At 43.8% G+C, this 15159-nt stretch overlaps 1 protein-coding gene across 1 annotated transcript in view; it reads right to left on the reverse strand.

Annotated features, from left to right (window-relative positions):
• Nucleotides 1-317: 317 nt before the first annotated feature.
• The window catches only part of UHRF2 (ubiquitin like with PHD and ring finger domains 2), a 690531-nt gene continuing 675689 nt past the window's right edge, over nucleotides 318-15159 (reverse strand). The window contains exon 16 of the mRNA XM_069230126.1: nucleotides 318-1370. Coding sequence (XP_069086227.1) covers nucleotides 1224-1370 — 147 coding nt within the window. The 3' untranslated portion in view covers nucleotides 318-1223. The remainder of the gene's footprint in view (nucleotides 1371-15159) is intronic.

The following is a 15159-nucleotide window of genomic DNA, read 5'->3' on the forward strand; positions in this document are numbered from 1 at the left end:
CAGCAATTGTCAAAAGGTGTCACTGAATTCCTTTACACCCGTTTTGATTGAAGTACAGTCATCATTCCTTTGGTAGGATATTCAAAGTGCCGTACTGAAAAGGTCACCAACCAACACTTAAGTAGTACTTTGAAAACCATGCAACTGTTTTATTTTTAATGGTAATTACGATATTTGATAATTTTCCTGATTTTGAAAGTTATTTTTTATTTGAAAAGTGGAACATAGATATGAAAACGCCTCTGAGAAAGATAATGTGGGTAAAACGGTTACCTAGTCATGACTATAGATAAGCAAGGAAATGAAAATTTGCAACGTTGCAGAATCATAAAATATTTAATAGGGTATATTTTCTGGGAACAGGGGATATACTGTTTATAAAATCTGAGATCACAATACCAAGCAATTTTAAACCCCCAAGCTGGCACTGCCCTTTACCAGCGTACACAGCTGTGTAAATATACTGACACTGATACAAGACCTTACTAAAAGCATACTGTTTTATCTAATACAAAAGTGGCTTTTTAATACGTTTTTTTAAACACAACTAGAATGTCTTGGTTACCTCGAAGTGCAAAAACACAGATCACTTTACACTAATGTAGCAACAACGCATTCCATATTGTTGTCATTAGTCATTAGTAGTCAACTTGCATAAGATGCGAGAAAAAGCACAGTGAAGCTCACAGAAAGTAGATTACAAATCAGCCTGTTCCTGGAAAGGATGGATTGCAAAAAGTACAGCATAATGAATGTGGTGACTATAAAGATTATACTTGCACACCACATGATCTGCTATTTTTAGTCAAACTAATTTCTTAAGTGCTGTATGAAATCACACAATCATGGCCCAGGCACAAGTTATAATGGGGAGGCAGTGTTTAGCGGAACTTTACATTAGCAAGATTTTCCTATGTTGTAAAAACAGCAACACCCTATCATATGCCATAAACCTATTTCAATAAGTCCGTGCTGAGGTTTATGAGTTATCCCCAATTGGAAAGTCAAGTTGTTATAGTCTAACTAGCTTTCCAAAAGCTCTGATGTAGTTCTTGCTACACAAAATGATGGCGTTTGGGGAGGAAAGTAGTTGCATCATACTAAAGCAGATTTGTGGACTCAGAAACTGGCTGTTGGTCCAATTTTGAAGATGCTCTTTATCCTTTCTTGTGGCCGATCTAAAATAAAGTCAGTACGAAGACCATTCCTAAGGCTGCGCATAATCATCGTCCTTTGGTGTACCCTGGAAAGAACTGGTCGAGCAATGTCTGTAGAATTTTGTTGGGAAGCATCGTATAAGACTTTCCTAAGTCATAGCGGCAGGCAGGGCAGGTAAAGACTTCAGCACGGAAGGAACGATTCAAGCAGCTCTGGAAAAGCAACAATGAAAAGTTCAGAATGGTTACTGTTAGTTGTTTGCACAATGAACATGCAGCATGGTTAATCCAGGCATTTACAGTCTTTTAGAGCAACAAGAGCAGGTTACTCCTCATAATACAGAAACTGTTCGTTCTTCGACAGATTTTTTAAAAAGTTTTATTATTTTTTTCACGCAATCCTTATAATATATATATTTGAAAGATCAGACAAAAGGAAAAGTTTCTTACCTGTAATCCTAGTTCTCTTTCATGGGAATCCTCACTGAATGGTCCCGGCCGCGTGTGAGGATCCCAGCGCACTTTTTAAAAATGTTTTATACATATGTAGTAAACTTTGTATGCAGTACATTATATGTGTATATCTGCAGTTTGAAGAATGGTTTAATAATGGCCAGATTACATTGAATTTTCACTTAAAGAATCCAATTACATAGAAATATGTCATAAATAAAAATTACTATGGAAAATCTTTCACAAACCACCTTTTTTTGAAAGGAAAAAGAAAGGGATAGTAGAGAAAACTGGCATCTGTCTTTAAGAACGTCACAGTACTGCCTGTAATCCCTCATGTCTCACAGGTTACAGTTAGGTCGGGTCAGTTTTCCAGAGATTAGGAATCCTGGGTGAAAGAATTGTTGAGAGCTGTAATCATTTCCGCCGCAGAGGTGGAAGGGTTCCTTATGACACTAATGAGGATTCCCCTGGAAGAGGACTAGGATTACAGGTAAACAACATTTCCTTCTCGTCCAGGTGATCCAAATGTATAGTCATGCATACTCAATAGAACAGCAAGCTCATCCCACAAGATGTGGACATGAAATAAAAAACAGCCCCAAAAATCACCCCAAAAGGTTCCTTAAAGAAGTCTGTCCTACTTGATTATCTGCTTTCGAGTCAGAATCTAGACTCGAATGTCCAGTAAAGATATGCACAGATCTCCCTGTAAAAACTTTGTATATTTCTGAAATGGGGAACTTTCTAAGCATAGCTGAAGTTGTAGCCTTCCCCCTTGAAGAATGTGATTTAGATCTAATAGGTAAGGAGTTTTTAGCTAGTTGGTAAGAGAAAAGTATACAAGAAACAATCCTCCTAGAAATGGTTTGTTTTTGACTATGCCAAACCTGTTTTCACTGGAGCATAATTAATAAAGAAATTATCTGATTTCCTTATGTTTTTGGTTTTATCTAGCTAGAACTTCAGAACTATTAACATCAAGACAGTGTAAAGACCCTTCAGCTGGAGTGGACTATGGAAGAAGGTTGGTAAGGAGATAGCTTGATTAATATGGATATCTGAAACTACCTTCGTAAGAAAACTGGGATGAGTTCTCATTACAACTCTATTATAGTGAACACCTGTGGATGGTTCTACACAGCTCACTCTGTGTGCTGCAGTGATCGCTAGTAGGAAAACTGCTTTCCATGTCAGATGCTGTAAAGAGGCCTTATGCATGGGTTCAAATGGGGGGACCATTAATTTGTAGAGAACAATGTTATGTTCCCAAGGAGAGGATGGTAACTTAATTGAAGGGAATACTTTTAAAGCCATTTTAAGAAGTCTTTAATTGCAGGAATGTCAAAGAAAGACGTTTGTGATGGAGACTTTCTATGGGCTGTTGTAACCGCAAAATGCACTTTAATAGAAGAAAACTGTAGTCCAATCTTTGCTAAATGAAGAAGGTAGGTTTAAGCAATTCTTTTTAACAAGATTGGATTGTGTCTGTTTTGAATGCACCATTAAGTAAATCCTCTTCCACATAAAAGGATACGATTCGCTTGTGGAAAACCTATTACCATCTCTTAAAATGCCCATGCAGTCTTGTGGCGGGCATAAATGAGCGTATTGGAGGAATTCATGAACCAAGCTATCAAGTTTAGTGATGGAATGTTGTGGTGCAGTATCTGTCCCTTGAACGAGTACAGGAGGTCCTGTCCGCACAGCAATCTCTTGTGTTGTAATTCTGATAGGTGAAGAAGGTCCATGAACCACCACTGACAAGGCCATTCTGTGTTATTAATATCATCGTGTTCTTGTACTTATACAGTTTGATGATTACTCTTGGTTTGAGAGTAACTGGAGGAAATGGGTAGAGAAATGTTCCTGATTAATTTATCAAAAAAGCATTTCCTTTCAACACTGGTTGGAAGAATCTGAATGCACAGTCTGTGCATTTTTTTAAATCAGAAATTCATTCTTAAATTTGCATAGAATTTTTAGGTATACACTTTTATGTACCAGTGATCTAGAAATAGTAAGTCCAAGATATCACATGAATGAGAACACCTGAAAAGACAGCGAAAACACAAAAAATAACACAACATATAACCAAGCCCCTCCTAACAGAGGTGATACAAACTAGAAGGTCCCTGGAGAAACCAAGTGGGAGGGGGAGGACAAGAGTGAGGGGCAAGAGAAGGGGACAGTTGTGGAACCAGAACCCCTGGTGGGCTGCCCCTCATTGAGCCTCCAGCCACCCTGGAGGAGGCAAGGGATGAGTGCAATGTACAGAGCCAGGCTAACTATTGGCAATGTCCATGGTAATCCAGGTAGGAAGGGACCCCAGACTTCCTCTAACAACTGTAGTTGAACTTTTAGTTATAAATAAGTCGCTCATAGGTGGCCATGTCATGCATGTCAGTGAGCCATGTATTATAAGACACCAGCATACCTGATTTCCAAAGGTGCAAATTTACACCTTTGCCACTGCCAGAGTCACAGCAAGCCATTGTTTGCCATGACAAGTTATGTCTGGGAATATGGCCACGTTGTGAAGTAAAACTAGACAGGCCATCAGGTGTGTTGTCATAATGTCCCAATAGAGCTCCAGTAGTGTGAAAGCGCCATGCTGTCCCACAGAACATATGCAATATCACAACCGGAAGTGCCATCCCCTTACATTTCGGCCCTAAACAGTCATCCCGGCGTCAAGTGCCAGAGGTGCAAGACCTTGAAATAGCTAAATTCTAACCCAGCCTCCTGAAGAAAGTCATCATGCTCTTCCAAAAGGTGGTGCCAATCTTCCTCAGAAATGGAGAGGACTAGCCTCCGCTCCTACCAACAATACAAATTATCGGCAATAGGGCACAAAAAGAGTACATCCATCAGGGTTACTACAGTCCGCCATAGTGGCCCTATAACCTTTCCAAGTCAGAATGTATTTCAACTACAGATCAGGCCCTATATTGTAAGGGGGGCACCAAGGGGATGTTGCAGACTATGGGCCTGATTTAGATGTCGGCAGACGGATTACTCCGTCACAACAGTGACAGATATCCTGTCCGCCGAAATATAAATCTCATTATTTCCTATAGGAGTTCGGAGGACCGGATATCTCATCACTGTGGCGGAGTGACCCGTCCACTGAAATCTAAATAAGGCCCAAATGTGAACTGTCAATACTGCCAGTGTTGAGAGTAAGCAGCCTATGATCGCACAAGAGAGCAGCAAAGGGGATCAATTCACCATCGCATACTATGGCCCTCATTATAACCCGCTATTGTGGTGGTAGTACCGCCAACAGGCTGGCGGTACTGCCTGCCTCATTCCAACCGTGGCGCTTGCTAGCAGCGCTGCCCCGGAGATTTCGACTCCCCTTACTACCAGCCTGTCCATGGCAGTGTCAAGGTTGGCGGTAAGGGGACTCAGGGGGCCCCCCAGCACAGCCCCATTGCGCATTTCACTGCCCAGGTGCTACTGCACCCGCTGCACATTAGCACTGCCGCCGGCTCTATTACGAGCCGGCAGCAATGTTGATGTGACTTTTCCGCTGGCCCAGCGGACGGTAACACTGCTATCGTCCGCTGGCCCAGCGGAAAAGTCGAAATAGGGAGCCAGAACTACCTCCAGCACTGGCGGTATTCTGGCGCCCGCAGCCTTGGCGGTCTTCCCAGAAGACCACCGAGGTTGTAATGAGGGCCTATGTAATTCACAAGCAAATCCCCCCATTTCTCCACTGTGACCAGTCAATCTCCTCTACCCCCAATCTTAATATTTCTGTTCCACCATAGCAGTGCCTTAAGATGGAGTGTGCACAGGGAGCAAAGCAGATTACGAGCATGAGGCCATGTAGAGTGCATGGCATATTTAACCAAGTTACTTAAGCAGCCAGATAGTCTATGGCCCACGTAGAGAGCTGTAAATTCCCCCTTAGATTGCAGCAAATGGCGCCCCAGAAAGACCCACATGGGCATCTTGTTAGCCGGCTTAAGCATCTGCACCACATGCACAACTGTGAGGCCAACCAGTAAGACTCTGCACGTGGAAGTTGCAATCCCCGCACAGTAGTTTTAGCATGTAGTTTAGCAGCCTTGAGACAAGGCCCGTGTCCCTCCCACACAAAAGTCTGGATCATTTGGTCAATTTCCCAAAGCAGGCCACAGGAAATTTTCAGGGGAAACATTATGAATCTGTAATTAAATCTTGGAATCATGTTCATTTTTACAATTTGAACCTGTCCCCACAGAGACATGCAATAGCAGCCAGGTGGTGACTTCAGTCTGGTCCATAATGTGAGCAATGTTAGCACACACCACCCGAGGGAGATCCCTACAAGGGTACACCCCCCACCCACCCAAGTATTTCAGACTGTCAGTCTGTCATGCAAATGGTACCAATGTCATAGGCAGCGCATCACACTTCAAATAGATTATACGGTATCCTGAGAAGGCAGAGAAGGACTCAATTACCTGCATAAGAGCCGCATAATAGAACGCTTTCTTCTTATAATGGAGTGCCTATCCAATAGATGCTAAGTCTGCTGCATTTCTTGGTGGCAAGGGGTTCCAGCGCTGGCAAAAATAACAGTGGGGAGAGTGGACACCTCTGCCTTGTGCCACATCAGACTGTAAAAAAGGGGAAGGAAAACCCCCCCACAGGTTACCAAGGCCAGAGGAGCACTATAAATCCACCAGTCTTTGGCAATGTATGTATCCCGTAGGCCCCTGGCCTCCATCACCTGGAACAAGATTGGCCACTCCACCCTGTCGAATGCCTTCTCAGTATCAAGGGAGACAAGCACGTTCTCATTACCGTCCTGCAGCACCTACCACAGCAAATGGGAAAGTGTTCACATGTGATTTACTGAAGTGCAGCCAGGCACGAAGCTAACCTGTGAGAGGTGGATCAGTAGGGGAATATAGGTCTTGAGCCTGGTAGCTGAACCCTTTGCCATGATCTTCATATCCGTTTTGATTAGGGAATTCGGCCAACAGTTGTCACATTGAAGTGGGTCTCGACTTGGTTTGGGAATCAAGGTGATGCCCAGTTAAATTCCGGGAGAGGAGCTGTTGCAGTGGTAATCTCTCTGAACAATTTGCCCAGCAGAGGCACTATCAGAGGTTTAGTGATTTCATAGAATTCAATCAGAAAAGGGTTGCCTCCTGGGACCTTCATTGTTGCCATTCCGTCAATGTGCAATTTCCTCATGGCTGATGGCAGCACCAAGAGGAGTAGAGGTCTCTATAGGGTTCTGCAGATCAGTAAGGAGCACATCACACGCGGGTCTAATGGGCAAATTTGCTGTGTGTGACTGTGCGTGGCGCAGCTTCACTGCCAACAGCTGTCCAGCTTCCCCCCTCTTGTAGTGTCGCTGTCGCAAGCGAAAAATTGTCAACTCCGCTTGCGTGGTGTAATGGGAGTTCAGATCATATTTGGCCCCAAGCAGCTCCTTGAGAAGGGCAGGGGTTGGAAATGCATTATACACCTGAGTCAGGCAAAGAGTGAAGTCTGCCCACCGCCGGAGTTCCACCTCACAGTAGCGCTCATAGACCGTCAAATCATTCATCAACTTACCTTTCAGGGAGGCCTTCCCAGCTGCCTAGAGCACCCGTGCAGTGGAGACGGATCCAGCATTCTCCTCCAAATACTAGCTCAGAAAGCCTGACACTGGTATTGAGTGCGGGTCTTCAATAACCATCCAGCACAGGGCCCCAGGAGGCGGTCCCTGTGATCTCCCACACCTGCACTGGTGTTACTGGGCCACAAATGCTATAAAGCACATTGCTTCGTCCCGCAGCGCAGGAAGGCTGACACTGGTATTGTGAGTGGGACTTCAATAACCATCCTGCAGAGTGACCCAGGAGGTGGTCCCTGTAATCTCCCATAGCTGCACTGGCATTACTGGGCCACAAGCGCTATAAAACACATTGCTTCGCCTTGCAGCAGAGGCCGAGCCTGGGCAAAGCACGGCCCAAGGGCAGGCCCATCCTGCACCAGGAGGAGGCAGGGCAGGACCACCCACCTTGGCCCCATTCCAGTGATATCAACTGGCTGAGAATATTGAAATCCTTGAGTGGATCATCCCGACTAAAGAAATACATCCCTAATACTTTAAGTGTCCAGCCAGACAATAAGCCCATTAACAGCTGCCTATTACCGAAGACTGGGGGAGGCGATTTTCGGTTCTATACAGTCGGCAGGATTTGGGTCTTCATATTTGCAGCAATATCCACTTTCCAGTGGGAGGCATTGAGCATTAACATTCAGAGAACTTGGACTCTGAGCCAGCAGGAGACAGCGTGATTTTGTTAAGTGGAACTCCCTGAGCCTACGAGGCCATGAAGCTGAGAGCTGGTGACCAATGTGGACTTTTTAATTGTGACATTTTATATATAATTTTATTGGACATTCAAGTTATTGCTGGATCTGTTTTGTTACTTGTGTTTGTGATACCAAGGGTTATTTTGTGGTAAATGTGCTGTGCTTTTAGGATTGTTGTGGGTGTCTCTCTTTAATAAGAGGTGTGTAGGTCCATTCTCTTTGTTACGCATGTTCGTTTAGGGCCTGAATGGCTTATTACAGCACACATTTGCATTGAACGACCAAAATTTGGCGTTGTGTACAGCGTATTAAGATCCACTTTCATTTGTTGAACACCCGTACCCAAAACATGGGGAAGAGAAAGGCGGGCACTGTCACTCACAAATCACCACAGAGTACTGCAAAAGTCACTACTATTGAGGGCTTTTTGGTACTGGGCAGTTTCTGTTGTATCAAAGGAGATTGAACTGGCAGAGAAAAGGCTCTCATTGCCAAGAGCGGACCTTCCCCTAATTGAGGCCTATGCCTTCAGTCCAACGAGGGATTCTACCGTAGCTACAGCTACAAGATCTCCACCTATGGTGAGCACAGCGTTAGTCGCATACGATGAGGTTCAGGGGGCTTTCCCCCACTACTAAGGGGAAGTATTCAGGAGGGAGGCACTAGGGCGGCAAATAATCATTTAAGTAATCATTTAAGCCCCAATGACAGCCCCAGTAGCAAGCGGAGGAGACGCACGGCTGCCCCAAAGAAAAAGGTAAATCTAGTGACAGTGGGTGTACAGACAGGCCCTTTAGTTGACCATCCAATGTATACCCCCTTTCAGGGGGAACAGATGACAGTGATATGAGCTCTAAGTTGATTATTTCAAGACTAGATCAAATTGAAGAAAGCATCATGTAATTAATGGTGCAGGTGAATAATTTAGCCACACTACAGAAGGCCAAAAACTCCATAGCCGGTGTAGGGCTCAATATCATCAGTGTTAGTTCTGGTATAACTGATGTTACAAGTCCACCTCAGATTCAAAGTGAACAAGCACATTCTCTCGAGATAGTCTCTTCATCTATAGAGCCACTTAGTAATCTCATCACAGCCCCCACAGGCGCCTACAACATCCTTTATGCAATGGGACGCTTTCATCCCCTAAACATTTTCCTATGATGCCACAGCCCATAGCCACCCTGGAAAGTAAGGTGATTAACCTTCCACCTGAGTAAACCCAATATGTGATTGCCCACATAACAGTTCTATAGATGAAACATTTGGGGAATTAAAGAATAAGGTGGTTCACTGGTTTAAGTCAAATTCTAGCATTAGCATAGAAATCTACAACTAAATAATCATGGAAAGGAGGGTTGATTGGCTTGGCCCAGACACTAAGTGATGGTCGGGGGATTGCATAATAGGTCATTTTAACAGCTCTGTTGTTGCTGCACACCTCCTGACTACCTTGGGCCGACTCAATCCAACCAGATTAGCTGGTATCCAAGCTTATTCACTAGGGTACTTTTACAGACCTGAGATTGTGTGTCACCCCCAATGGACCCCGGTACATGGTAGACCGGCTTGTAGTGCCCGCCCCATTATGACTCCACCGGCACACTTACCATTGTCTTTGGGAAACAGGTGTACACCTTTAAGCGACCTGGGAATGTGTGATTCACTTGCTGTCCTAGAACCACCCTCCCTTCCAATTGCATTAACAACCACTACCCCCCCACTAAGGACGATACAAAAACTGCTTATCAAGAAGATCCCATAACTCTGACAGTATATCCATTTTCAAGTCCTATAAACAGTGATAAGGAGAATACAATGAAAGTACTGAGTTGGAATACTGCAGGTTTACAATCTAAGGGCATACTTATACATTGTTTGCACCGAAATAGCATCATTTATTTTACTCTAATTCACTGCAACTCCATATTTATACTGTCGCTAGCCCAGTCTAGCACCAAATTTATGGAGTTAAAGTCCTTTTTTGGAAGTGGAAACCTACCTTGCCTTAATGAGATGCAAGGTAGGCGTTCTCGTGCAAAACATGACACTATGGCCTTAACGCCATATTAATACTCCAGTGAAAAAATGGTGCACGGGAGGGAGGACGGGTTCAAAAATGGTGCAAAGCTTACTTTGCCCCATTTTTTAACACCTGGGTCGGGGCGGGCATTAGGGGACCTGTGGCCCTATTCCCATGGTGGAACACCAATGAATAAGCCCACAGGTGCCCTTTCCAGGCCCCAGGGACAGCCCCCCTACGCCAGAGGGACAGCGGAGGATGGGGGACCCCATCCCAGGTAAGTACAGGTAAGTATTGCATTTTATTTTTTTAAGTGCCATAGGGGGCCCTGAAAGGGGCCCCCCTACCAGGCACTGGGTGCAATGGCCATGCCCAGGGGACCCTGGTCCCCTGTGCTGGCCATTGGGGTGGTGGGCATGACTCCTGTCTTTTCTAAGACAGGAGTCATGTGATATGAATGGTTTTGCGTCAGAAAATAAATCTAGGCAGGTTAGAGTAATTTTTATTTACTCTAACCTGCCTATTGTCATTTTTTTATGCAAAACCCCCTTCTTCCATAGCGCCAGCCCCAACCGACTAACGTCATTTTTTTTTACGCTAGCCCTCCCTTTGCACCGGCTTGCACCATACCATAAATATGGTGCCTGGCTGGTGCACAGAAATGGTGCAAGCCGGTGCTAAACTTTTTGGTGCAAAACTGCGTTAGTGCAGTTTTGCACCAAAAAGTATAAATCAGGGCCTCAAATGATCCTCCCAGACTGACAATCCTTAATACGTGGCTTTGACATCATTATGCTACAGAGACCTGGGAGGTTCACCACATAATGCTTGATGGATACTCCTGTTTTAACACACAGGCTATCCCATCTGGATCAGGTCGCGCCTCAGGGAATGTAATCACCTGGATAAATCTTAGGGGGCAGCACCGAAGTTCTAGACACTATAGGAAGCAGTTACCGGGTTGTGTTCCATAAGGAACCCCTCATTATATTTTATCAATTTCTATAATAATGATTTTTCAAAGAGCCTAAACCGCAAGTTTCTAGAACTGTTTAATGTTACTGATTCAATTGTGGGGTCAATGGCAGGTGATGGGCAATCAGTTCACTTGTGCTTAGCATGGAACCTTAATACTAAACTGGTACTCCCCGAATGTAGTAATCGGTCGTTACTTGCTGACGGGCCCGACCACAGGGGTAAAGAAAAAACCTTTTTTGGCATCCTTGGATTTACACAATGTACTTGAGGTGGTGGGAGTGGGAGAAGTTGGTTTGCCAACCTTTAGGGGCAAGAACTGCCACTCTTTAATTTAATATAGCTTTGTGTCTGCCAAATTTCTAGATCGGTTAGTGTTTGGATCTATTGTTGGAACGGAATTTGGTGGTCACAATCCTATTGAAATTGCTCTGATTATTACACTCAGAATGGATCCCAAAAGCCAATGAGGACTCTGTAATTTACAGGTATCTACAGATAATTTAAAAGTTTGTTGGAAACGACCTAACCCTGCACAAACGCTGGCTGAAATCATTCAGAAAAATTTAGATTTATTCTTAGGCTGTCGATCTGATGTTGACCGCAATGGATAAGAGAATAAAGCAAGTTCATTTGCAGCTCTCTGCTCAGGTATTAAAAATTATCTTTTTAAGCTGATAAAGGTACTAAAAAAGCCTAATCTAACCCCCAAGTCAGTTCGATCACGAGTGTTACTCGTCCGCAGGATTCCACAGCACTGATTAGCCTGGCAAACGGTACAAAACAGTAACCAAAAAGAGGAAGGTTGAGGTGCTCACCAAGCAGTGGGATAGTTTAGCACACCCAGCAATTAATAAGAATAGTCTTTTGGGGATCCTGTTTCAGCCCTGAGATCAGCTAACACAACGGGGATGCCAATTAGTTGCCATATCAGCAGTGAGGAGAGGGAGGCACATTTTTCCAAAATGTACTTGGCAAGGAATTTGGCAATACTTGCAAACAAGATAACTGAGTTAAAGCCAGCGGTAGGCGTGACCTTACATGAAGTTTCAGTTGCAATGCAGCAGAGCGCAGGAGGCAAAGCTTCTGGGCCAGAAGGTATACCCATTGATTTGATAAAATGGAACACCAATTTATTGGCCCCCCTGCTAGAGCAATTTAAGTTATGTATCCTTACGAGACTCATGGACATCGTCTACAATCGTTCCAATTTTTTAAAAAGGCGATCGATCCTCACTCAGATGTTATTGCCCAATCTCCCTCATAGATATCCCAGCTAAAAGTTTTGGAAGGGTTCTATATAATAAAATCATTGAGTGAGTGGAGGATCACAAGATTTTGAACCCTTACCAATATGGTTTTGCAAACACTCTGAAATATAGGAGGAGTGTCTAAACAACCTACTTTTGGGCAAATACACCATGGCGAAACATGTCCCTATGTATTTGGCATTGATGGATCTTTGCAAGCACTTGACTGTGTTAATTGGTCGAGGCTATGACACAATTTACTGGAAATGAGGATGGAGGAGCCACTTCTTGGTACACCTCTTGGTATCCATGCACATAAATACGAGTGCTAGAGTGAGGTTTGCCCAAAGTGGTGAGCTTACAAGAGAGATCCACACTGGACGTGGTGTGCAACAGGGATGCATGCTTGCCCCTTTGCTGTTCATCATGTACATAAATTTGGCACTCATTTAACAACATGTACACCAGATGCTCCCATGGTTCTTGGCACCCCACACCCAGTTTTTGCTATATGCAGATGATGCAATTTTGTTGGCATGCAGGCCCTGAGCTCTGCAACTGTTGGTACATGTGAAATTCATGGGCACCCTTGATTTGGTAACTAATATTTCCAAATCTTTAGTTTTGGCTTGCGGCCCCAAAGTGTAACCCATTAACAAGCATTTCGGTAGGAACAAATCCTATTTTTAACACAAACACATTTTTCTACCGGGAGATGGTCTTTAGTTTCACTGGGTCATGGATACCTAACATAGTTGAGTGGAGAACCAAGCTATCTAGAACAGTTGGTTTACTTTTCAGTCTGATGTCCCCCCTCTGGGGGTTGAGCGCTCGCTGGTATGCTACAAATTTATTCCATGCAATGTGTTGCAGTCACTACGTATGGGGCAGGAGTTTGAGGCATGAGGGACTCTCCAGCAATTCAAAGAGGGAAAACATTTATGTTGAAATCTCTTATCTGTCCCTCTCTCCCCCCCCACATTACATGTGTCATAGTGAACTGGGGTTAAGCCATAGAAGTGATAGCATTCAAATCTACTCCCCCATTGCTATGGCTTTTGCTGTGGGAAACTGAGGAGGTGTCACTAACAAGGGATATAATAAAAGTTGTCTGGCATATGATAATATTCCATGGTTAGCATTTGTAAAAGAATCTCTGGGTTCTATTGGCCTACCTGAGGCAATCAATAATTTTGAAACCTACCACAATGGGCAGGAAGCAACTTAAAATATCACTGCTAATTCATGTCCATGGAAAAAGGTTAAGTGCTGAAACTTTAAAAATATCAATTTCGACTTGTGTCAGTGAACCATGACAGTACTCTTAGCAACTATCTATGTGCTAGGAGAGGAAGATGGGAATGCTTCTTAAGGTTCCGATTTCAGGAAGACACAATAAAATATTTACTTTGTTTCCTGTTAGGTTTTCAGTATAATTTAGAATCACTGGTTTGCCCACGTAATATTATCAGAAATATTCAAAAATGTTTTTGATGTCTTTAATTATGTCAGAACACCGACATATTGTACTCAGTCACTGCTTTTCCTAAAACAACTTTGTGATGATGAAACATGTTTCTATTTAAACTTGTTTTTAAGGGCTGCTGAACGTTTTGAGATATTCAATGCACTTTGATTAAGCTGTTGTATCTTAATTGCATGGGCCTAGCCCAGAATCATGTACAGTAATTATGTCTCAGAGCACATAGCACTTTTACTGATGGGCTCTTGAACAATACATGTATCATGGATAACTTTGTACTTTTATGGCTGCATGGCAGCGGAATAAAGTTGTTCAACTTGCACTACTTGCTCAGATATTGGCACAACTGATGTTTGTCCTCAGCGGCTTCATCACACGTGGTGTTCATACACTAACGTGCCTGGGAGGGTTGAAGGAAATGGAGGCCCACCTTCCGGCAGCTCCAACTCTGACTACATAAGAACAGAGTAAAAAGGTGGCCAGACAGGGGGAAGGGAAATTAGGGTAGGTACACCAAAGAAGGAGATCTGAAAGACAAGAAGGCAGCCAACAAGAATGCAGGTGTATTGTCATACTCAGGAAATACATTTATCACAGTGTAAAAGGCACATTTGCTGAATAGACTTCCATGGTTAAAGCATATCATAAGCTATCTGCTGATTTCAATAAATATCAAAAACAATGCCTGAGTTTACACCTTTCGATATGTGAGATATGCATTTATCTACAGGCATGACCTTTTTTCTTAGGTTAGATCATAACTTTCCAAAGCAAACTGAAACACACTGTGATATAAACACTGGAACTGTTAAACATGAAGAAACAAACGTCAAACTTCCCACATTAATGCTGATAAAAATCCACTTGCACTGAGAACATATGAGGCACATACTCCCCTCCATGAATATTGCCTTCTGACTGTTCAACACAATGCGTCCTGCGCAGCACACTGTTTGTATCGCTAAACAGCAATTGACGGAAGGAGCACTGACTAGTAACTGAGACGTAAAGCCTGTAACCAGTTCACAAGCCTTATCAACACATGCAAGTAGCGTATGGCCAAGAGTAAGCCCCCTCGCACACGTGGGTAGCGATATTGTGCTACTAGACCGTAGTTCTGCACAAAAGACGCTTTCGGAGCCATGCGCACCCGTCAGTGCACTTTACAGTGCAAGCCCTTCCAGATGCTCAATAAACACCATGGGCAGATTGCAGAATGCTTCCCAAACAGAAATGCCAGGCCAGTTTCAGGACACCAGAGTAGTAGTTGTGCTCGCCCCACTCTTCAGGTCCCGATTGCAGCGAAGAAGCAATCTCGTGAGATTGACACTTCCTAGTTCCTAGTTCATGTATCTCACGGCGGCCATTGTGGAATGGAGTTATTTTGGTTCACAAGCATATGTTCATGCCAGTAGTTTCACAGCTGACGGCCCCCATAAACATGGTTTTTCCCACATAGCTCTTTGTCCTGTGCTGCATATGACAGCATAGAATGGATCAGCGTGACTCCCT

Source organism: Pleurodeles waltl, chromosome 1_1 (genome assembly GCF_031143425.1).
Source record: "Pleurodeles waltl isolate 20211129_DDA chromosome 1_1, aPleWal1.hap1.20221129, whole genome shotgun sequence".
Taxonomy (NCBI): Eukaryota; Metazoa; Chordata; class Amphibia; order Caudata; family Salamandridae; genus Pleurodeles; species Pleurodeles waltl.